This window comes from Ceratotherium simum, chromosome 6, assembly GCF_057802395.1.
Source record: "Ceratotherium simum simum isolate JZ-2026a chromosome 6, ASM5780239v1, whole genome shotgun sequence".
Taxonomy (NCBI): Eukaryota; Metazoa; Chordata; class Mammalia; order Perissodactyla; family Rhinocerotidae; genus Ceratotherium; species Ceratotherium simum.
Genome location: NC_141905.1, coordinates 16586250 through 16612395, shown reverse-complemented (window position 1 = coordinate 16612395; position 26146 = coordinate 16586250). Strand labels below are relative to the sequence as shown.

The 26146-nt window shown below is 36.9% G+C and overlaps 1 protein-coding gene across 4 annotated transcripts in view; it reads right to left on the bottom strand.

The window, feature by feature from the left end:
* Nucleotides 1-26146, bottom strand: part of ARID4B (AT-rich interaction domain 4B) — a 147523-nt gene that overhangs the window by 12345 nt on the left and 109032 nt on the right. For all 4 annotated transcript variants that reach the window (XR_015552441.1, XM_004432383.3, XM_087431928.1 and 1 more), the window contains exons 18-20: nt 15406-15490; nt 13376-13574; nt 1706-2917 (exon numbers count right to left, since the gene is read on the bottom strand). Coding sequence is in view for 3 of the 4 variants with exons in the window: in XM_004432383.3 (XP_004432440.1) it covers nt 1706-2917; nt 13376-13574; nt 15406-15490 (1496 nt within the window). In the remaining variant the exon portion in view is untranslated. The remainder of the gene's footprint in view (nt 1-1705; nt 2918-13375; nt 13575-15405; nt 15491-26146) is intronic.

The following is a 26146-nucleotide window of genomic DNA, read 5'->3' as shown; positions in this document are numbered from 1 at the left end:
ACATTTTGGAGTAGTCCTCAAGTTGCTTCCTTTTAACCTAGTCAAGATTAAGATTCAAAAGGGCAATGCTGACTTAGTCTATCAGAAGAGAAGCTACCATACCTCTTTTTAAAAAAAATATTTTAATCTTTCATAAGATATGAGGAACACAGTAAGGATACAGTCTATTAAGAATTATAATTATCAGGCCAGCCCCGGGGCTTAGCGGTTAAGTGTGTGCGCTCTGCTACTGGCAGCCCAGGTTCAGATCCTGGGCGCGCACCAACGCACCGCTTCTCCGGCCATGCTGAGGCTGCATCCCACATACAGCAACTAGAAGGATGTGCAACTATGACATACAACTATCTACTGGGGCTTTGCGGGAAAAAAAAAAGGAGGAGGATTGGCAATAGATGTTAGCTCAGAGCTGGTCTTCCTCAGCAAAATGAGGAGGATTAGCACTAATGTTAGCTCAGGGCTGATCTTCCTCACACACACACACAAAAAATTATAATTATTAAAACTTTATCATATTATTGTTGAAAGCGTCTCTAATCATCTGTGATAAAAGCTTCTTTAATTGTGACGATTACTCTATTTATGCCTGGATAATTCAGTTCCATGAGATAGTACGGCACACAAACATAATCACAGTAGCTGTATGTGTAAATGTGAAAAAAACAAAGACCATCCCCACTTAATTGCAACTATACTCTTTACTTAATATTTAAAAAAAGAAAAACGTTTTACGTCAAGATTTGTGTGACAATATTATGTCAATAATATCTCAATAAAGCTGGAAAAATAAAAAAAAGATTTGTGTGAGAAAAACTTGGAATTAACTAATCTGATCCAGATCATATCTCTTTAAGCTTAGCCCAAAACCTACAGCTAGCATATTCAAACCTGGTGTGTTATATAAAATACACAGCCTAGTGCTCTATCTTTACAATGGACAAGTGTGTTTTAAAGCCAAGTGTCAGGCTAGAGTATACTGATTTAAAGACACTTGAATGAAGTGGTTTCTAAGAAAAATGATGACGGAAGTATAGCTAGGGCACTATCAAAAGGCACTAACACTTTTGGAAAGTACTAATTTGAATTTCCACTTTTAATAACTTCACGGAAAATCAAAAAAGTATTACTATAGATTATTAACACACACATTGGTCCTTCAATTTGGAAGCTATGCATCTAGGAAAGCAGCAAATTCCTTTACAAACTCACACAAGTTAGTCAGGCTTGAAAATCAGTTTGACACGGTTGTCTGAGGAAAGCAGTGCCTGGACAGTTGGTTGCTCCAAACCCCTACATACAGTATTTGGTTAAGGGTGGAGGGGTCTGTCAATAAATCAAAATGTTTGTGAGAAACTGCACATTACAATTGCAAAAACAATGTTACAGAAATATATTTAAGCTGCTCATGCCATATAGTCAACCGGTGTATAATGAATTTTCAAATAGGTTTGGATTTGGGCCTGGGTGCAATTTCTAGCATGTGTTCCACTATAAAATGTCCTCATGGACAGCTCAAGCAAAGGACATTAAATCCTTCTCAAGCTTTTAAATGCATTCCACTATTCATTATTCAAATTTCCATTTTTACCATTTTCACACAAGTACTTCACTTAAACACTTCATGTTATAACAAGAGATACTGTGAAACCATTGAAACCGTAAGAGGGGAAATCCTAAAATTAAAGGACATATACTTTCTGCTCCTCACCTTTTTCAGGATGTTCTGGTTCTGGTTGATTACTACTGCTGGAGCTCACACTGGCATCAAAGCCTGCTGGCGAGCTGTTTCCTTCAGACTGCAGGTCTTGGAGCTCCCCTGCAACACTATCCACCTCAATTGTGCTATCAGTTTCACTCTTGATACTTCGGACCTCTTCTTGGTTTGGACCCAGTGTTTCTGATACTGTTACAGAAGACTGCTGCCGACTAGCTTCCGTTACAGTGACTAAAGAAGGTGATTCAGGTGTAGTAGGAGGGGTATTTAGCACTGAATTACTGCCACTACTTGGAAATTCCGCTTTTTTGTCAGTGACTTCCACTGGTTTTTCCTCAGTTGGCTTACTATTGGCACTGGCCAGCAGCGGTGTTTCTAGCTCAGCGCTGGGTGAACAGCTCTCCTCCTCGGCCACAGTCTGCAATGATGTCTCTGCCGGCCCCTCCTCTGGGGCAGGATGGGGTGGGGAAGCTGCAGCCTCAGTATCAGAGTCTGAAAAAAGCTCCTTCAGTGTTTTTTTAGGCCACTGTCCCTGAATACTTGACCAGACATCTTTTCGATCTTTAGCTCTGCTGTTCTGAAGTCTTTCATCAGAGTTATTTAAAAGTTTTATCCTTTTTTCTGCCACTTCTGAAAATCCTGAATAGAAACCAGTTGTCCGTAGAGATTTTCTTTTTTCTTCCAAACCGTTGTATTTCTTAGTTGGTGTCATCTTTGCTGTTGATTTTTCTTCTTCATCTTCATCTGAAGAGCTGTTGCTACTGTTTTCTATGCAAAGTGATTCTTTGTTTTTGGCCTTCTCTTCCTTTTTGCTAGGGGATCCAGTTTTTAAACATTCCTCTGTATTGCAATACCTTCTTTTACCACGTTTTACTTGTGGCTTTGAAGATTTATCTGTGGTGTCCTTCTTGACATCCTTTCTCTTTTTTGTAACTTCATCTTCTTCATAATCAGTATCTTCGGATAATCCTTCTGTATCTTTTCTTAATCTTTCTGGAGATCTTGACACCGGTTTAGATACTACCAAATCTGCGTGGACTCTGTTTTCTTCTGGCAAAGATGAACTGTTCTGTTCCTCTTTTGAAATAAGATCATTTCTGGTGTGGGTCAAATGATCAATCTTAGATTCTTCCTTGCCATTATTATCTATGTCTTGAGGACTTGTCTCATCCTCTTGCTCACTATCTTCAGCAGAACTTTCAGAAGCTAACAAAAGAAGAAAGAAGAAAAAACGATGAGTAGGATAAGAACACTAGCAATGTCTTCTCTATGCCAGGCACTTTATATATTAGCTCCTATGTTAAAGCCACCTCGGGTTGTTAGGTCTTATCCCCATTTTACAAGTGAGGAAACTGAGCTTTGGAGAGTTAAGACACTCACCCAACCAATGGAAATATTCTCTATCATGACTGTGGTGGTACTTACAGTACTGTGTACTTTTGCCAAAACTCAAACTGTAACCATAAAAGTCGTGAATTCTGTCTGTAAATTACACCTCAATAAAGCTGATTATAAGAAAGAAACTTCTCCAAATTTATGAGCAGAAAATAGTGCAGTCGGAATGTAGACCCAGGTTGTTCTAACTCCAAAGTCTGTATTCTCATGTAAGTTGTAGCCTTCATTTTCAATGTAGCAATTCAAGGATTTTGTGAACAACAGATTTCCACAATAGATGCTTTAAAGAATGATACAATTAACTTAAGTAACTGATACTTTATATAAAAATATTTATAGAATTTCTTAAATGTTTTTAGTAAACAAATTCAATTAAGTATAAAAAGTAATATATTACATGTAATATATGTATATTATACATTATATATAATATAATGATTTCAACATAACATTTATTGAGAAATTGCTACATGCCAGGTACTTTAATATGCTTTGCACAGATCATCTCATTTAATCTTACAATAACCCTACGAGATATGTGTTGTTATTAGCCCCATTTTATAGTTTAGGAGACTGGGATTTAAAGAGGTTAAACTACCCCCAAAGAGCTAGAAAAAGTCAAGATGAAATCTAAATCTAAGTCATTTGACTCCAGAATTTAGAATCTTAACTACAGAACTCTACTGAGAAATCCATGTACATTCTTTAGCTAAGTTTGTTAAAAGTAAAAAACAATTGATACAATTAAGATGGTTAAAAATATCATCTTTTCAATATGCTACTACATAACTGAATTTTTAAAATTATCAAAGCAATACATATACACAGTTAAAACAAATTAGAGTCAAGGTAAAACACCCATAGCTCCTCTTTTTCCTTCCTCCTCAGCCTCTAAAATCTTGTAACTATTTTTTCTTAGAGTTACTACTATCATCTCTTAATAATATACTATTTGTTGATTTATGAAGTTTAGCCTGCTATAAGCAATGAGGATTTTCTGTTTTATTAATACTCCTATCTCCCTTCTGCTATACTTTCTATATATAGTTTTTAATTAAATATAGTATTTATAACATACGTAAATATGGTTCATTGCAGATATAAATAATATACTTGATACTTCCTTTCTTCTATTGCCTTTATTTTTCCAAGAGTTTCCAAAAGTCCTTTTCTACATGTTATGTCTTCCTTTTTTAAGTCTTTCACATTTATTGCAATTGCTCCATTAAGTCAAGCATTCTATCCAATTCCCTTATTCACCAAATCGCTCTACTCTAGAGAGCTGTTTTCTGCTCCATCTAGCTGGTTGCTCTCTGGGTCTGCTCTAACAGCTATCATCCTAGGAATCCCCTTCACGGCTTTCTCTTGACCTAGACCCACTGTCAAATGAATCTCCTACCTTCCTCTTTCATAGTTTTTTACCATATTGTATTGGAGCACATCATCTAATAGTTTCCTAAAAAGGGCATATGGGAGGTAAATATTCTTTGCCCTTACATGTCTGAATATATCCTTACTCTCAAACCTCACTGTCTGATGGTTAGGTTTAACCAGACACAGAATTGCAAGTCGAAAATTATTTTCTTTCAAAATTTTGAACGTAGTGCTCCTTTGCTCATAGTGTTGAAAACACTGCTTTCATTTGTCTTCTCATTCCTCTGTGATGATTTTTTATTCCTGGTATTTTATAATTTCATAATAATGGACTATGGCATGGCTCTTTCTTCATTAATTTATCAGGTACTTGGTGGGTTCTTTCAATTTAAAGATTCATGTCTGTCAGTTTTGAAAATATTTCCTTGTAGTTACTTGCAAATTTCTTTTTTCCCCCCACTAAGGCTTATCTGACCCCAGTGATATATATACACACACACATACATACAGAGCGAGGGAGCAAGAGAGAGCGCTATATATAAAACTCACTAAGGAATGAGGTACAAAATCAATAATATAGTTGTAAGATAGTTCATAAGAAAACCTTAATTGGGTTTTTTTAGTTGTCTAGTTTTTTAAAATCCAATTGCCTTTTACAGTTACATATAACCAGACATGCTTCCATGGCTTCTTGATTCCTCACGATGTACGATGAGATTCTATAGGCAATGCTGGTGTCTCTCTCCCCATTATAAAACACAAAAAGAGATATAAATTATAAGTATATTCAAACAACAGTGGTGTGTGTGTGCATGTTGTTACTTGCTAATTTTCTTCTCCTCTGTACTCCCTGTTCCTAGATTTTTTTTTGTGTGTGTGAGGAAGATCAGCCCTGTGCTAACATCTGCCAATCTCCCTCTTTTATTTGCTGAGGAAGACTGGCCCTGGGCTAACATCCATGCCCATCATCCTCCACTTTACGTGGGACACCGCCACAGCATGGCCTGCCAAGCAGTGTGTTGGTGCATGCCCGGGATCTGAACCAGTGAACCCTGGGCCGCCACAGCGGAGTGTGCACACTTAACCGCTTGCGCCACCGGGCCAGCCCCTCACTGTTCCTAGATTGATATTTTATGTCATTTATCTTTTCTCTAAAATTTCCATCGCCGCTTTCTTATACTTTCTGGAAGATTTCCTCAACTTAATTTCTAAGTGCTCTATTGAATTTTAATTTCAATTTTTAATTCCAAGTTTTTCTTGTTCTTTGTGCCTTTTTCATTGCATCCTGTTCTTGGTTTCCAGATGCTTATGGGTTCTCTGAGATTATTAATAATCAGAGAGATAACTGTTAATTTTTATTACCTTCATTATCTCTCTCTTCATTTCCTCTGTTTGTTTTAGCTTCCATCTTTTATGTTGGAGCTTTCCTTGACTATTCAAACTTAAGGATAACCTACTAAAACTTGACTGGCACCACTGTGTTGATAGGGTTTATTAATGGATAAGGTTTCCATTAGAAGATTCATCAGGGATCTAGTTTACTTGAGGGAATCCCTAGTGCCAGAATGTGGAAGACTGTCTGGAGACATTCAATTTCTCCACAGAATTCCAACCCTCACCCATCCTCTTGTTCCCAGCCCATGTCATACGAAGGCGATAAACTCCTAGCTATCTGTGTTCTGCACTTATAGGTGGGATCAATTTTTCTTTATATATGCATCTCCATACACATATGCATTCACAGCAACATCCATTTCCTAACTGGAAATATCTGAAGTGCCTTGAATTCAATCTATGGCCAAAACTAAAATAAAATAAAATTCACCAAGGAAAAGAGAAAATATGAAGAGAATATTTGAAACATTAAGAATATGTCAATATGAGGGGCCAACCCGGTGGCACAAGCAGTTAAGTGCATGCACTCCGCTTTGGTGGCCCCGGGGTTCGCGAGTTCGGATCCCGGGCGCGCACCAACACACCGCTTGTCAAGCCATGCTATGGCAGCATCCCATATAAAGTAGAGAAAGATGGGCATGGATGTTAGCTCGGGGCCAATCTTCCTCACCAAAAGAAAAAAAAAAAAGCCAATATGATGCTCACTGTTGAATTGTTTGCAATAGGAAAAATGGAAACAACCTGAATGTCTTTTTATCATGAACTAATTAAATAAATTATGATACATCTATTCAGTAGTATGGATGTGCCGATATGGAAAGATTTGTAAGTTATACTACACTAAGCCCCCCCCAAAAATGTAGGGTTGGTACTTTTTGTATAAAAACATGTTTGTAATGTGTTAATGATCCCATTTATAAAAATATCATATGTGTGTGTATATGTATTATAACATATGTATGTTGTTTAGGATACATATTAATAATTATATATTATATATATACAAATACATACATATTGTACAAATGGTATGGTAACAATTTCTGAAATAACATACACTGACAAAAATGGAGAAAAACAGGAGAGAATAGCAACAGAATATGCAAGCCAGAAAGCAGATGGATGAGTGAAACAGACCCAAGAAAGCCAAACCTTTCTTCAAGGCAGCAGTGAAGGGAGCTGAGAGCGAACCCACTTTACCATAAACTCCTCAATAATAACTGGCTGCGCCAAGTACCTGTGAAAATGGAAAAGTGGAAGAGGGAGCCTAATATAAAGAGCATTAGGTAAACACTATCTGAAAAGTACTTAGATTCCTAGGTCCTCACCCCTACTCCAGGTTACTGGGTAACTGCTCTTCTGGAGGTTTATTCTCTGAAGATGGTAAGACAGGGCTTCTGGCCTGGGCAATGTTAAAACTGTTAAAGACATAAGTACAGGTGTGATGCTGAAATCAGGGGGATCAGTGAACATATGCATTCTAAATATGCTAAGAAGGGCCAGCCTGGTGGCGCAAGTGGTTAAGTGCGTGTGTTCTGCTGCGGCGGCCCGGAGTTTGCCGGTTCGGATCCCGGGCAGGCACCAACGCACTGCTTGGCAAGCCATGCTGTGGCAGCATCCCATATAAAGTAGAGGAATATGGGCATGGATGTTATCCCAGAGCCAGTCTTCCTCAGCAGAAAGAGGAGGATTGGCCGATGTTAGCTCAGGGCTGATCTTCTTCACAAAAAAAATAAATAAATAATAAAAATAAATAAATAAATATGCTAAGAATCTCCCCTACCCACTTCCCCATTCCTCAACTGGATCCTAGAACACTGGAAGCCATTCTTTTACCCTCCAGTCAAGAGACTGGAAGAGTCTTCTCTCTGGAATGCAACTAGTCTAAGAAAAAGACCTAAAGATCTAACAGTGGGATTCCCCAAGAAACGGCCCACCCATTACCCCACGGTGGGACTCAAAGTGGACAAGTTCCAACCACATGCTCAAGATTCCAAATCAGTTTTCAGTCCTCACCTCATAATTATGAGAAGACAGCCAAGAAAAAAAGTCCTTCATAGGGAAGAGATCAAAACCATAAAACAGGAAAAAGCAAACTGGACGTAACTAACCATGCAAAAGAAGAACAACAAAAATTTACCATATCTTTTTTTTTTTTTTTTTTTTTGGTGAGTAAGATCAGCCCTGAGCTAACATCCATGCCAATCCTCCTCTTTTTGCTGAGGAAGACCGGCCCTGAGCCAACATCCACTGCCAATCCTCCTCCTTTTTTCCCCTTTATCTCCCCAAAGTCCCAGTAGATAGGTGTATGTCACAGTTGCACACCCTTCTAGCCGCTTTATGCGGGATGCCCCCCCAGCATGGCCGGACAAGTGATGCACCGGGGCACACCCGGGATCCGAACCCGAGCCACCAGCAGCGGAGCACGCGCACTCAACCGCTAAGCCACGGGGCCGGCCCCTACCATATCTTTTAAAAGAAAGATAAAAATCAGAAAGGTAAGGGCCGGCCCTGTGGCGTAGCGGTTAAGTGCGTGCGCTCCGCTGCTGGCGGCCCGGGTTTGGATCCCAGGCACGCACTGACGCACCTCTCGTCAGGACATGCTGTGGTGGCGTCCCATATAAAAGTGGAGGAAGATGGGCACAGATGTTAGCCCAGGGCCAGTCTTCCTCAGCAAAAAGAGGGGGATTGGCATGGATGTTAGCTCAGGGTTGATCCTCCTCACAAAAAAAAAAAAAAAAAAAAAATCAGAAAGGTAAGATAACGCACCCATTATACAAGAACAGAATGGTATGAACGTCTGCCAAAAATAAAGGGCTCTTGAAACTTAAAAACATTACAGCTGTCAATAAGCATTATAGCAGTAAATTAAATAGTCAATAAAAGGATTAGAAGATAAAGCTGAGGAAATCCTCTAAGAAATTAAGAGGAAAAAGACAAAAGAACAAATAATAAGCCCTCCCCCAAAGATAAGCATATTGGAGGATACTGCAGAAGGTACAATATTGATATAATGGCAGGTCAAAAAAAGAGAACAGTGAAACACAGAGGAGAAAATAATCAACAAAATAATTCAAGAAAACTGCCTGTTGGAACAGAAAGATAAGAGTTTCTAGAATGAAAGAGTCTAGCAAGTACACACCACAGTGGATGAAAATGCATCCACACAAGACATAATCACTGTGAAATTTTAGGACATTAGAAACAAAGATTCAAGATTCCAGGGAGAGAGAAAAGCAGAAAACAAGCAATGAAACAAGTCATATACAAAGAATCAGGAATTGGAAGAGCTCTGGACTTCACAGAAACAACACTGGAAGCAAAAAAGAATAGAACAATGCCAATAAGGTAATGAAGGAAAAACTTGCAACCTAGCAAAACCATGAATAGAATATAAAATATTTTCAGATGTGTACAGTCTAAAAATTTACCCTCCCTCTTATTCACCTATTCTTAACAAGTTACTAGAGAATGTGCTCTACCACAATAAGAGTATACCAGAGGGTAAAAAAAAGACATGAGATACCAAAAACAAAGGAATTCTAAGGACTACTTTGACGAGAGATCCCTAGAACGGAACCTCGCCAGGAAGAGAGCTATACACTAGATGTAGAAGGAAACCAGTCCAGACCAGTGCAGTTTTATTTCCAAAGAAAGTCATACCGAGGGCTATCATCACCAACATGCTTGCTGCCACCATACAGTCTTTGAACTTGACTAGATTCTTTATCTGTATTAGCTTGTTTTAACCATGTGGTGATGAAATTCCAGCTCTCCCCTCAAAGTCTTGTTTGCCATTACCTGGATCAGCTGACGACACCATTTTAACCAGCATAAACATTTTGTTTTGACCTACACCTGTAAAGCTAAAGGTATATTTGGTAAGCCTAGAATCAGAAAATACAGAGCAGCTTACTACTCCCATTGAGCACATCCCTTTTAGTTATCTGCTATGACTACGTCAGATATTCTTGTATGGTGAGCCCCAATGCTTCCCAGTAGTACTCCCTTATGAACTTGCCTCATTGACTTCACTTAGAGAGGCTTTGTAAACTCTCAGAGAGGCTGAATATGAAATCAGAATATGACCTAGAGACTCTATTCAGATAACATTCTCAGGAAGCCTTCATGTAAGTGGAAATATTGCCTTTTCTTACATAGCTTGGCTTATGCTTACCACCTCAGTTTTTAAAAAACTAAATAATATCCTCTTTAGGAATATATATAGGTATAATACAATTCTAAAGAAAAGGAATGATTACATTAAAGTCAGGATATTAATTACCTGAGGGAAACGTACAGAATCCTTTTAAGTACAGGCATACCTTATTTTATGGCACTTCACTGTATTGCACTTCCCAGATACTGCGTTTTCTTACAAATTTGAAGGTTTGTGGCAACTCTTCGTGGTGCAAGTCTACTGGCGCCATTTTTCCAACAGCATCTACTCACTTAGTGTTTCTGTGTCACATTTTGGTAATCCTCGCAATATTTCAAACTTTACTATTATTATTATATTTGTCATGGTGCTCTGTGATCAGTGATCTTTGCTGTTACTACTGTAATTGTTTTCGGGCGCCACAAACCGTTCCCACATAAGATGGAAAACTTAATCAACACATGTTCTATGTGTTGTGACTACTCCACCAACTGGCCATTCCCCACTCCCCTCCCTCTCCTCGGGCTTCCCTATTCCCTGAGACACAACAATACTGAAATTCAACCAATTAGTAACTCTACAATGGCTTCTAAGTGTTCAAGTGAAAGGAAGAGTTGCATATCTTTCACTTTAAATCAAAAGCTAGAAATGATTAAGCTTAGTGAGGAAGGCACATCAAAAGCCAAGACAGGCCAAAAGCTAGGTCCCTTGGGCCAAAGAGTTAGCCAAACTGTGAATGCAAAGGAAAAGTTCTTGAAGGAAATTAAAAGTGCTACTCCAGTGAACACACAAATGATAAGAAAGCGAAACAGCCTTAATTCCTGATATGGAGAAAGTTTTAGTTGTCTGGATAGAAGATCAAACCAGCTACACATTCCCTTAAGCCAAAGCCTAATCCAGAGCAAGGCCCTAACTCTCCTCACTTCTGTGAAGGCTAAGAGAGGTGACGAAGCCGCAGGAGAAAAGTTTGAAGCTAGCAGAGGTTGGTTGATGAGGTTTAAGGAAAGAAGCCATCTCCATAACACAAAAGTGCAAGGTGAAGCAGCAAGTGCTGATGTAGAAGCTGCAGCAAGTTATCCAGAAGATCTAGCTAAGATAATTAAAGAAGGTGGTTACACCAAACAACAGATTTTCAATATAGACAAAACAACCTTCTACTGGAGGAAGATGCCATCTAGGATTTTCATAGCTAGAGAGGTGAAGTCAATGCCTGACTTCAAAGCTTAAAAGGGCAGGCTGAGTCTAGTTAGGGGCTAATGCAGCTGGTGACTTTAAGTTGAAGCCAATGCTCATTTACCATTCCCAAAATCCTAGGGTCCTTAAAGTTATGCTGAATCTACCCTGCCTGTGCTCTATAAATGGAACAGCAAAGCCTGGATGACAGCACATTTGTTTACAACATTGTTTACTGAATATTTTAGGCCCACTGTTGAGATCTACTGCTCAGAAAAAAAGATTCCTTTCAAAATATTACTCCTCACTGACAATGCACCTGGTCACCCAAGAACTCTGATGGAGATGTACAGCGAGATTAATGTTGTTTTTATGTCTGCTAACACAACATCCATTCTGCAGCCTATGGATCAAGGAGTAGCTTCGACTTTCAAGCCTTATTATTTAAGTAAATAATTAAATTTCGTAAAGCTATAGCTGCCATAGATAGTGATTCCTCTGATGGATCTGGCCAAAGTAAATTGAAAACCTTCTGCAGAGGATTCACGATTCTAGATGCCATTAAGAACATTCATGATTCATGGGAAGAGGTCAACATATCAACATTAACAGGAGTTTGGAAGAAGTTGATTCCAACCCTCATGGATCACTTTGAAGGGTTCAAGACTCCAATGGAGGAAGCAACCACAAACGTGGTGCAAACAGCAAGAGAACTAGAATTAGAAGTGGAGCCTGAAATTTGACTGAATTGCTGCCATCTCATGATAAAACTTTAACAGATGAGGAATTGCTTCTTGGATGAGCAAAGAAAGTGGTATCTTGAGACGGAATCTACTCTTGGTGAAAATCGTGTTAAGATTGTTGAAACGACAACAAAGGATTTAGAATATTACATAAACTTAATTGATAAAGCAGTGGCAGGGTTTGAGACAACTGACTCCAATTTTGAAAGAAGGCATCGCATGCTACACAGAAATCATTTGTGAAAGAAGAGTCAATTGATGCCGCAAACTTCATTGTTGTCTTATTTTAAGAAATTGTCACATACACCCCAACTTTAGCAACCACCACCCTCATCAGTCAGCAACCCTCAACATCGAGACAAGACCCTCCACCAGCAAAAACATTACGACTCACTGAAGGCGGAGATGATGGTTAGCATTGTTTTAGCAATAAAATATTTTTTAATTAAGGTATGTAGTTTTTTAAAGACATAATGCTATTGCACACTTAACAGAGTACAGTACAGTGTAAATATAATCTTTATATGCTCTGGGAAACCAAAAAATTCATGTCTCGCTTTATTGTGATATTCGCTTTATTGTGGTGGTCTGGAACTGAACCTGCAATATCTCTGACATACTATTTGTTTATCACTGTGGCAGAGAGAACAACATTCATATTATTATTATTATTTAAATTATATAAATATTTTCCCATATACTGTTCTGTATGTCTGATCCACTAGAAAATTATGAAAAATGAACTTTAGAATATTTGCAGCATTTGGTTTATAGAATGAGTTCCTATGAATATCCATCTGAAGTAAGAGACAAAAACCAATTTCCATTACATTCAAAGTCAGTAAAAATCCAAACTCTCTTAAGTTATGAGAAGTGTAAAACATTTTTATGGAGATATATTATTTTACTTTACTTGATTCCCCCTTTCCCTGCCAGTCAGATTTACTAAATCTCCCTCTCCAGTCCTCATCACTTTTATTATTTCATAGTTATACTTCATTCTGCCTTAAATATTAAACAATAATGCCATCATAAAAGAGACCATAATAGATGTAATCAAGATAAGCACAGTTTGGTATTCTTTACCAAAAATTCAGTATAAGTTTATAGTCTGATACTGCAAAACACAAACTATGGTTTACACGGCAATAGAAAAAAGGGTACCTGAAAAAACACAGTAACAGTATTATAGGCTGAATATTAAATTTTAACTAAAATTTAATGGTGCCCTTTAGATCTACTAACAGAAATATTTCCAAGCCTCAATCAATGGCTCATTTTATTTCAAGTAATAATAGAGCCAACAAAATTCTGGTTGAATCAAAAAACAGAATTTGATAATGTCATTGAATTACCTTTATAGAATTTGATTTATAAAAACTAAAAACAAATACTTGCATGCAACAGGATGTTTGTTATGTTTACCTTGAAGTCCATTAAGGATAGAAGTAATTTCTATGGATTTAATATGAGCTGTATCAGAGTTTTTGGCATCAGTAAGATCCAGTTTGGACACCATTTCAGGAGATGAATTTGTCTGAAATGGTGGTTTTGACAAGCGCCGAAGTTTACAGTTTTTAGGAGAATATTTTTCATCTTTGTCTTTTTCTTTATCTAATTTATTCTAGGTTAAGAAAAAAAATTATCTCATGTTAGCCATAATTTATCACGAGGCATTTATTAGTAACAATGTTAATACTCATTTTTAACTCAAAGTTATAGAATATATTAGTAAATAACATAAAAAGAAAGAACATAAAAAGTCCCTCAAAACAGCCAGAGATGTTGTCTCAAAGTTATTTAACAAATACTGAGGGATGAGCAAAAGGTTTTTCTCTAATATTTATATTTTAATAATGGAAATAAATTAGCAAATAGGCAATTAAGACTAGCAAACCTCCACACTGCTAATAATTGGTGTTACAAATTCTTTTAAATTAAATCACAATAGGCTTAAATTAAATATTCATTAAAAAAAAGAAACAATTTCAACCTAGTAGTTTCAAAGCCTATCAATGATTACTGCTGTTCTAATTTTTCTACTGTTGCCAGCCTTTTCATCACTTCATTACTTTACCAGAGGCCATAATATACTATGCATTCTGAAGGCAGAAATAGTCTACCTCACTCAAAGATCAAATATGGCTTTTAATGGCTGTCAGAGGACAGGCTCAAAAACAGTGGTTCTCAGAGTTAGATGAGACAGAGTGAGAGAGGAGTGTACAATATCAAATATTTTCTAGGAAGCTTTTTCAAAATTCCTTTATGACCAGGAATTTTAATATGCCTGGGAGGGGCCAAGAACTGAATTGAGAACTAAATAAATACTTTAAAAAACTCCCCCAGTAATATTCTAATATTGCTTCTCCCACCCCTACCCTATTCTCGACCTGAGAAACACTACTCCTAAAACTTGCTTTGTGTAAGGAAATTGACTTTTTTTAGTGCCACATAGACAAAATTCTTCTAGTAACTAAAAACAATGCTAAATATAGCATGATTTCTACTTTGCAATAAAGACCAAGAGCAAAGATGAAAAGGGGTTTGAGAAGTCCTGAGTTGTAGCTGCTGGGTTGCTACACCAAAACTTTGAAAATATGGGCCTAATTTTACAGTGAGAAAAGAATAACCACTTTAGGGGAAAGTTTTCACTGTTTGGGGCCACTAGGGTATCATTTAGGAAAGTAAATAGCTCCTCACTTAGAATATGAGAATTGAAATTTCAGAAGAACTACTGAACACCTCAACTATATATACCAAAGTATAAAAAAGCCATTAAAAAGATAAAAAATATTCTAAAACCTAATTAACAGTTTACTTTCTAATAAAACATTAAAAAGATTTAGTCTTAGAATGAATAAGAGTAATTTTCTCATACACAAAAGTAACATTAATTTCCACACAAGCTCACTAGATACCGTGAGCTTGTAGGTATTGATGTAGGGTGTGCCTAACAGGGTCTTGTGAACGTATTCTAAGCCACTACCTATCTAGTCAGATAAAGATGAAGAGAAAAAGAAGAGCTACAGATACGTTCTCCTCTGCCTTCAGACACCTCCTTTTCTTCCTGTGAATAGTTTACAGGTATTATAGTAACCCAGGGCTCCCAGCCACAATACTTTACGGCTCCTAGTCGGAGACCAGAGGGGTGGGAAAGGGTTGAAATGGATAAGTGAAATCTGGCTAAGTGGCCTTATACAATGTTGGAGCTGAAAAAGCCTCAAAGATCATTTAGTACTGTTTCCAAAATGCCTTTCTATAAACTGACAATATTAAATATACCCAAATCTAGCTAAACTTGCTAGATGAACTGCTAAATCTAGATAAATTTGCTATTTCAAGTACAACTCGACTAGTACAACTCTACTAACACACACACACACACACTTTATGCATCATTTTGAAGGAAAACTTCTTAAATTAATAGCTATGATGTATTAAAAAAAAGCACTTACCTTTATTTTCTTCCGATGTTTTATCTTTGGCACATTTTTATCAGCAGGTCTTACTATTTTATCTGCTTTAATCCATTCATCATATCTAAAATTAAAAGAAATTAATATTAATATGCAAAACACATACCACAGAACTATGCCATATTAGAGAGAAACTCATAAATAGAATTATAACATTTGAGAACTGGAAAGGACCTTGGAGATCATTTAGTTCAACTTCCTGGTTCAATGAATAAAGCTACCAAGGCCCAAAGAGAAATGAAGTGACCTGCCCAAGGACATAATGTCAGCTACTGGCTGAGTCAAGACTAGAAAGCAAGATCTCTTGACTTCTAGACTAGCACTCCTTACTCTGCCACACCACAGAGAAGACAAATCTGTATAATAACGATTAAGAGAAATCACAATATTTTCTATACTTTTTTGTTTATAGTACTTTGTTTTGTTTTTAAACAGCAAGTAGGCAATTTTTTTTCTAGACACATCAGGAAGCTAAGTTAATATGCTCCAGTTTTAAATGACATTGTGTGACAGAAGAACATAGTATTATAACTTATGGACAATGCAAAATCACCTAGAAAAAAATACCTTCTCATAAAATACTAAAGCATTACTCTGCCAAATTTTTCAGTATTCTGAGACACTTCCTACATGTACAGACAGCTAAAAGTCAACAGCTGTGATGGCCTCTCCACTCAATGCTGATAGTCTGCATGATTTTACAGGGTGCAAGTTACTACTGACTGCAATAAAGCTATTTGTTTAAAGTAAAAAAGAATAGTTTGTTTTTATAAAAACTCAGCCAGAAAGAACATTAAAAACAAATTAACCTCCTTTTATGTTCAAAAGTTACATACATTTATTCTGGAAAACTCACTGACATTTTTAGCTCCAGAACATAAACAACTGAAAATGAGCTTTTAAATTAAAATGTCCTCATTATTAGAAGTACTAAATGAAGTAATAAAGGCCCTAAGTCAAGAAGTAAACGACTTGGGTCATTACCTGACAAATTATATTTCTTGCTCTAAGAGTAGGCCTGGAAAGCATCTGTAACAACTTCCAGACAGAGTTATACTGCTGCTAACTACTGGCTGCAATAAAGCTGAGGGCTCAACCTCACGCAAGGGGTTATGTTTGTATCTTCTGCAAGCTGTTGAGAGCCACAATGATGATTAGAGAGAACGAGGAAGAAATGGAATGAGTTCTAGGAAATCTTCACATAATGCCTGCTAACTAGTTATGTGGCTCTAGTCAAGCCATTCTCAGCATCAGACTTAGTTTATTCTGTATAAAGTAAGACTGCATTAAAAAAGTAAAAAATAAGACTGCATACCACATGTGGTTTTTTAAGGATCAAACATGATAAGTACTTTGAAAAATTTTAAAGCAAACATTATTCTTCTACTAAACACACCTCTTTTGGTATTTATACTGACACAGTAGCACCTACCTATGTATTTACAGTACTTTTAATTATCCCATTAATACTGAAAATTGCATACTCTTGAGAAGACTGCTCCTCCCAAAATTGGAGTAAAGGTGGAGAATGAACAGAAAATATCTCTGCCCTCTGCAAAGTTGAATGTGAACGCCTAGAAGTTGCTCTTATTTGAATATAGTTATGGAAATCAATGCTATGTACTTTGTTTAAAAGAAAACAAAATAAGCTTTCTAGTTTCTTATGAGATAAACTGAAGACAGTTTATGATAGTTACATCAAAGTTGAACAAAGATATAGTTTTTTACCTTTCTTAACCAAAGACTATCTGTTATGTAGTTAGTTTTATAATGCCAGACATTTTTACTACCAATAAGAATATGACTCAGCTCGACTTGGGTTTTTGATATGAAGTATATTTCAAATTAGGGTAAAATAGTAGCTTTCAATTTAAGACCGCCACCACGATATTGTACATTTGTATATTTTACATGGAGCACCAAACACATCAAACGAGAAAAAATAGTTACTGCCTCCATAGTTAAAGTGTTCACTGTGATAGCGGAAGATTTCTTTATGACTCAGAGATAATGTATGTTGCTTAAATCTCTTAGGAACAAGGTAGAAGGAACACATACATAAAAAAAATAATGGCTATTCAGTATGGTACAGGCCGATGCCCACTGCCTAAGCTCTACCAATGTATAGACATTATAGGATAATCATTTTCTCCTCCACTCAATTATAAAGTGAGGATGGTATGAGAGGACTGGTTATCAAAAGAATTTAAGTAGTGAGTATTGATGTGGAAAGAGTGTTGAACCAGGCAGGAAACAAAAAAAAAAAAATTCTGGAATTAGAGGAAACAAACTATATGCACTTCTAAAATATTTGAATAGTAGTAATTAAGCACTATGGTCTTGGGGGCCGGCTTGTTGGCATAGTGGTTAAGTTCACGTGCTCCGCTTTGGCAGCCCAGGGTTTGAGGGTTCGGATCCCGGGCACAGACCTATACACCACTCATCAAACCATGCTGTGGTGGTGTCCCATATACAAAACAGACGAAGATGGCCACAGATGTTAGCTCAGGGCTAGTCTTCCTCAACAAAAAGAGGACGATTGGCAATGGATGTTAGCCTAGGGCCAATCTTCTTCACACACACGCACAAAAAAACCACTATGGTCTTACTACTCTGGAAAACAATTTTGTTTTAAAATTACCAAATATTCTGTACGGTTTTAAGAGAGTCCTTGGAAAATTTTTTGGATATGTTTCCTATTGGAGTAATTACACAGTAACTTACGGTCCTATGAATATTAGCTAATATAATGACTCCTTTATTATCTGCCTCTTTCTATTCTACTTTCTCAGTGCTTTTTGTCTGTGCAGGTATTCTCTTTTTCTGACACCATTCTTTTAGATTTTTTCTTTTCTCAGCCAGATTTATGCACTCTTTTTATAAAATGTAGTAACACAATAGTGTTCTTGTTACTATATTAATAGCCTTTAGAACTAGAACATGCTTTAAAAATCTATCAATGAATTTATTTCACAGATTAAAAAACTCAAACCATGGAAGCAATTTCACCTTGCAAGCTATAGGCTTGCCAAAAAGCACTATGCAGAGAGTTAAAGAAGAAGGGGAAATGGACTGCCTTTTAAAACAGTGTAATACCAGATGACGGTAGAGGCTCCATGGCAGGTCCCATTCAGAGTAAGCACAGAGAAAAGTAACAGATCAGCAACTGAAAAAACCTCATTAAAAACGCACAGTATGAACCAACCCATGATAAGGGTGAAAACAGTGTGTGAGAATTTTGGTTAAGGGAGCTTCTTCAAATTACAAATGCCCTTACCAAACAGAGGTTGAGACTACTGATAGAAACACTAACAGACAAATATTTCAAAACTTAATGCGGTACTAAATAGCACTTTAGTTGCCTGATTAATCTTACAAGGAAAAGAAAAGATGATCAGAATATAAACTGAAAGCTATAGCTGATCACTGTATTTTAAAAATAGGTAAAGTTCTTTCCCTTTATGTAATTACTCATTAGAGTGTTATTCAAGTGTTCTATTTTCTTTATAGAATACTTTCAAAGAACAGGAAGGAGAGAAACATAAACTCATGTGGGGAAAAAAAAAAAAAGCTGGTGCCAAAAAGAAAATCAACAATTCCTACAGACACTAAATTATATAAAAAAGAGCTAGGCCAATTTAATTTTTATTTTACTAATGCCAGTTAATTTAAATAAAGGACGCAATTATTAGTGGGTCAAGATCTCTGATTCTCTATCAAATACCAAGAATAAAGACTTGAATGAAGGGAATTTAGTTCAGAACTACAAGAAAAAGCTGCAGTTGATCCTGTTTATTATTCTATATAAACTCAGACTTTTTATACAGTATATTTAACATATATTAAAAACAGACTACAACACATTTACTTTAGGTATAACGGACAAGAAAGTAGTCAATGAAGATAGAAAATGGGAAAATTTAGCTCAAATTCAAATTCTTGAATACCATAAAAATCGAAATGACTGGGAAGTGGCAAAGACCAGAAAACTGCAGCTAAGAAATACAAGACCATAAAATATTTCTCAATTTCCCCTTGGGGTACCACATCAAATTGGATATCCATTCATCCCTCAAAACACATTCTTAAAGAATACAAGAATCTTGAGCTGGCCCTGTGGCTTGGCAGTTAAGTGCACGCCCTCCGCTACCGGCAGCCTGGGTTCAGATCCCGGGCGCGCACCAACACACTGCTTGTCCGGTCATGCTGAGGTGGCGTCCCACATACAGCAACTAGAAGGATGTGCAGCTATGACATACAACTATCTACTGGGGCTTTGGGGAGAAAAAGGGAAAAAAGGGAGGAGGATTGGCAATAGATGTTAGCTCAGGGCCAGTCTTCCTCAGCAAAAAGAGAAGGACTGGCACGGATGTTAGCTCAGGGCTGATCTTCCTCACCAAAAAAAAAAAAGAATACAAGAATCTTAATAACTAAGTCAAATAGCAATTTTTTTTGTCTTAAAATGCTTCTAGTTCTTTTTTTTTATTCTTCTTTTTTTTGTCAGGGAAAGATGTGCCCTGAGCTAACATTTGTTGCCAATCTTTTTCTTTTTTTTTCTCCCTCCCCAAAGTCCCAGTACATATCTGTATACCTAATTGTAAGTCATTCTATTTCTTGTATGTGAGCCACCGCCACAGCATGGCAACTGACAGACAGGTGGTATGGTTCCACGACTGGAAAGTGAATCCGGACCGCCACAGTTAAAGCTCTGAACTTTAACCACTAGGCCATCAGGGCTGGCTCTCTAGTCCTTTTCTCAGATATCCCCAAATATATGGACATGCTGTCCTCCCCTCAGCTATAATGGTCATCCCTGCACAGGGGCTCTCCAATATTCTGGACTCTGCTTTAAGTACCATTGAGAGAATCAAGACATTAAAGCGCATATGTTGATGGGGTCTCTCTACTGCGTAAGAAGAACACTACTTAATAGCTATTTAGGGCAACAGGTCTTCAGAGAAACCACTTTATTGTTAAATATCTAGATTTCTCTCCAAGAATAGCAGGACTGCTGTTGTCAGCTATCATGTTTAGTGATAATGTAGCTTGAGAACTAGGAGAGAAATTTAAGCTAAGCAGTTGGCCTACAAACAAAACGACTTGCAATTTTAGATCCAAGCAACAGAGTTTTATGAGAATGTCTGAGGAAAACCAGGTAGTTTGGATTATTAATATAAACTATCCTGCCTTCAATTAAACTTTACCTTTAGAAATTATTAACAGAAGAGAGTAACTGCCTTCTTTGTGACAAAGGAAATATAGTTTGCCAGGCCATAAGGAAAAAGATTACTAAATTCTTCCATTTAAAAACAAATATCGAAAAACAAACATTAAAACAAATATTAAAAACAAATACTGAGTTAGAAAATTAAGACTGTCTGTTAGTGATTAGACCATACTTTTTCAATTCAGTTATCAATAAATTCATTGTAATTAATACATGGAATCTAGACAATATCTTATCTGATATTTAACTAAAGTACTAAGGAAGATATTTTCAAAGTATTTACATGACTTATCTGAGAATATTTCTATTGAGATCATCTGACATTCAACTAATGGAACAAACATGAAAAAACAGATGCATGAGCAATTCATTTAACTTCTAAAGCTCTGCTCTTTGACCTAAATAAAATGAAAGAGCTGGACCAAATGATCCTTAAAATGAAAACTATGAAACTCCAAGACTAAAAGTATGCATGAGGGCTTATTCATTCAAGAAAATACTTCTTAGGTACCTATTATGTGATAGGCTCTGCACCATCACATAGGTAATGGATATTCAGCAACGAATGCAGCACAGCTCCTTCCTGCAAAGGAGCTTACAATTTAACAGAGAAGACAACACTAAACAGTAATTACAAAAGTAACAATACAAACCTTCCGAACCTTCTGAAAGAAGAAGCCACATAACTATTTGAATTTTTAAAATGTGTTGAATTAAAATATTTATACAAAGCTAGAAGGAACCATTCAGAGACCATAGCATACTTGCTCTCACCACAGAAAAAAGAGTTCTAAAAAGAAAGCTTTAAGATTTTTGCTTGGATATGTTAGCAAATCATCCAAGAAATCATTTAGCAATAATAAAAATGGAAAAGAATGTTAGTCAACCAGATATAAGATACCAAAATGGTTACTGTGCCCACATCAATTCAGATTTTGGTTCTTTTTAAACCCAACTAAACCATTTTCAAAGAAATATTACTAGCATGTATTAATAGATACCCAAAAGACATAATCTTAGATATTAAAAAAAAAAATTACATGAAGAATAAAGATATTTTTAAAATAATTTCATAAGCAAAACCAAACTGACATAATACTTAAAAACTATTTGAAATATACATACAGGTTATAAAAAAAGATACAATCTAATAACCAACCATTAATTTAAGTAAAATATTAAAATCATTTGTATTTTGTTTTCTGTAATGGATTCACTTAATAATTGCTAAACAATACACATTTTATATCTTGCCTATCTATACACAAAAAAGTTAATGTACGTCATATAACTAACTTCGCTGTTAAAAACCTCACATCTAAAGTGGAAATTTAGGCTATCTTGGCAAGGAAAGAAATTTTTCTCCCTTAATTAAGGAAATATGGGGAAAAAAAGTATGACATCGTAATATGAAAAAAGACCAAGTCATGACGCAAAGCAGCACTAGTTATTATTAATTATAAACTTTATAAGCAACGTTATTGATATTTACTTACTTTATGAATTTTCTATAATAATCTCAATTCACACATATATCTTTAATCTAAGAGAATATCTAAAGCAAAATTTATGAAAAGACCCACTGAACACAATTTAATGCTTTTAGTCATATACTTAAAATATAACAAAACAAAAATAAAAGTATTACATTATTGAAAAAATAACATTCTAAGCCTGCTATTAACATTTCATATTTCCACTTAACACCGTTAAATCCACAAAGACACAGGATTGGTGTTTATCATAATAAAGAATATAACAGGAGAATGACAGAAACATGAATAATCATATTTAAGATTTGACACAAATAGTCCAAGGGAGTGGTATAGTAATTTTATTAATCAGTTTTCCTAGATAATTTAACTCTGTAAAATAAAACGAAGGCATAGGTCTTTTGGCAGAGGTAATATGTAATGTTAAGAACACATCACAGAGCACTCTACCAGGCGCATAAAAAACATTGGAGGGGCCAGCCCGGTAGCACAAGCGGTTAAGTGCTCGTGCTCCGCTTCAGCGGCCCGGGGTTTGCAGGTTCAGACCCGGGTACGCACCGACAGAACGCTTGTCAAGCCATGCCGTGGCAGCGTCACATATAAAGTAGAGGAAGATGGGCACAGAAGTTAGCTAAGGGCCAATCTTCCTCGGCAAAAGAGGGGAGGATCAGCATCAGATGTTAGCTCTGGTCTAATATCCCTCACAAAAAAAAAAAAAAAAAAAAAGACCATTGCAAAACTGTGGCACTCACTGTATTTTGTGACACAGCTACTGACTTATAAAAGTACCCCAAAAGTTTATCAATATTTGAGAAGTTTAGGGGATTAGTATTTGTGTACATCTAGACAAATATACTGATGTACCTGCTAATCGACAAAACTACCAAATGGAACAGGTCCAGGTTTATATTTTACATTAACTGTTACCTGCCAATCTTAAAAACCTACGGAATGATGGGCCGGCCCCCTGGCTTAGCGGTTAGGTGCGCACGCTCTGCTGCTGGCGGCCCGGGCTCGGAACCCCGGGCGCGCACCGACGCACCACTTCTCCCGCCATGCTGAGGCCACGTCCCACGTACAGCAACTAGAAGGATGTGCAGCTATGACATACAACTATCTACTGGGGCTTTGGGGGAAAAAAAAAGAGGAGGATTGGCAATAGATGTTAGCTCAGAGCCAGTCTTCCTCAGCAAAAAGAGGAGGATTAGCACGGATGTTAGCTCAGGGCTGATCTTCCTCACACACACACACAAAAAATACAAAACTATGGAATGAAACAGGTCTAGTTTAGTAAACACTCTAAGCTGAATACACAAAGAAAGAAAGCCCATTTGAGTGCAAAAATACCTGCATACTATTATTATTAATCTTTTTTCATGAAGGAAATGTTTATGTTCATTTGTGCTGAAAAACTAGTCAACTCAAAAATCATTTTTTTTAAAATTTTATTTATTTATTTATTTTTTCCCCCAAAGCCCCAGTAGATAGCTGTATGTCGTAGCTGCACATCCTTCTAGTTGCTATATGTGGGACGCGGCCTCAGCATGGCCAGAGAAGCGGTGCGTTGGTGCGCGCCCGGGATCCAAACCCCGGCCGCCAGTAGCGGAGCGCGCGCACTTAACCGCTAAGCCACGGGGCCGGCCCTCAAAAATCATTTTTAAGTAAAAATTATTTTTATGTTCACCTTATTCACTGCTTTTAAGCTTTGTTTTAAACTTCTTCACATGTAGGACTGTCTGATACAAAGTTTTTGCATGCTGCAAAGTAATTCTTCACATGAGCAGTAACACAAAGCCCTTTGACTGCGATAGTAGTTATTAATTTTAATATGCTTTATATCATAAACATAACTGAATAGGCTAGGAGACTGTGACAGAAGGGTCTGTGAAGGCGAGAGTTTGGAGAAGACGATACTGAGGTATCAAGAAAAGAAGAATGGCATACAAGAGAAGGAGCATGCAAAGGGAATAAGAAGCCTTGGTGAAAATGACAGGGGCGATATTCCCTTTCTCCTCTCTAAAACAAATTTATAGATATTTACTTGGAAACCATTGTCAAATAGTCTTTTTGTTTGTTTATTTGTGAGGAAGATTAGCCCTGAGCTAACATCTGATGCCAATCCTCCTCTTTTTTGCTGAGGAAGATTGGCCCTGGGCTGACATCTGTGCCCACCTTCCTCTACTTTATATGGGACGCCGCCACAGCACGGCTTGACAAACAGTGCGTTGGTGCACGCCCGAGATCTGAACTTGCGAACCGTGGGCTGCCAGAGCGGAGCACGTGCACTTAACCGCTGCGCCACCGGGCTGGCCCTCAAATGGTCTTTATTTATAGTTCTTTACCTTTCATACTACAAAAATAAAGCAGACAATTTCCTAGAGTACCTTGCTTTCCTTTTTATTAATTCCAGAATAATTATTTCAAAGCATATGAGTAGAACAACTTTGTATTCTTTTATCAATATTCCTAAATCCAATGGCATATACAATGTAAGTATGGCAGGGATCAGATTACACGGAAGTAAAAGAAAAAAGAAAAAGAGAAGAATGTAGAACATTCTGGAGAAGGAAGGAATAGAGAAATTAAGCTGAAAAGTGACATAAAAATTTTTAAAGGCACAAAAGGGGACACAGAATAGAAGGAAAGTCACAGGATATGAGCATTTCCAATCAGATTCTTTCCAGTCTCTCAGGCTCAACCCCATTTTGGCTGCTAATTAGGAAATGGGCTCTATATATGACCCAAAGAGGTCATAAGAAAGAACTGACTACCATAATTAAATATAAAAATTAACTCAAGGGGCCGGCCCCGTGGCTTGGTGGTTAAGTGCGCGCGCTCCGATGCTGGTGGCCCGGGTTCGGATCCCGGGCGCGCACCGAGGCACCACTTCTCCGTCCATCCTGAGGCCGAGTCCCACATACAGCAACTGGAAGGATGTGCAGCTATGACATGCAACTATCTACTGGGGCTTTGGGGGAAAAAATAAATAAATAAAATCTTTAAAAAAAAAAAAAATTAACTCAAAATGGATAAAAAAACAAATATTAGAGCTAAAACTATAAAATTCTTAGAACGAAATGTAGGGAGAAATTTTCATAACACTAGATTTGGCAATGGGTTCTAGGATACAACATCAAAAGCACAGACAACAAATAAAAAACAGATAAATTGGTCCTCATCAAAATTAAAAACTTTTGTACATCAAAAAACACTATCAAGAGAGCAAAAAGATAATTATGTGGGTTCACAGAATGGGAGAAAATATTCAAAAATCATCTATCTGATAAGGGATTAACATACAGGATATATGAAAAACTCCTACAACTCAACAACAAAAAAACAACCCATTCAAAAGTGAGCAAGGGGCTTGAACAGACATTTCCCCAAAGAAGATATACAAATGGCCAATCAGTACATAAAAAGACACTCAGCATCACCAGTTATTAAGGAAATGCAAATCAAAACCACAATGAAATACTCACTAGATTAGCTATAATAAACATTTTTAAAAAATGGAATATAATGAGTGTTAATGAGGATATGGAGAAATTGGAACCACACTGCTGATAAGAATTTAAAATGGTGTAGTTCAACAGTTACCACGTATAAAAGACTCAAGAAGAGGCTCCAGTGAGAGAGCAAGGCCACTCTGTCCCAATCCCCCATTTGTCTCTATAGTCTATAGGTATTATTTTTATAAACCAGTCCCTTTTATTTGGATTTTAACTTCTGCTCTTATTTCCATTTTGTTGTCAGGAGATCCAACTTAGTTCAATATTCATTTACTAGTTACCATTTGCCAGGGCAATACTGTTCTAGATGTGGTCAGGGATATCAATGGAACGAATATGGAACTGAGGTCTTTTTCATGTTATAAAATTAAACACATTTTCATAACGTGAAATAACGTGGTCCTGATGTAGAAAAAGCTTGAAAAATTAAAAAAATAAATTTACCCACAGTTCTAGGTGGAAGATATATTCTAGGAGGTCAAAACCTT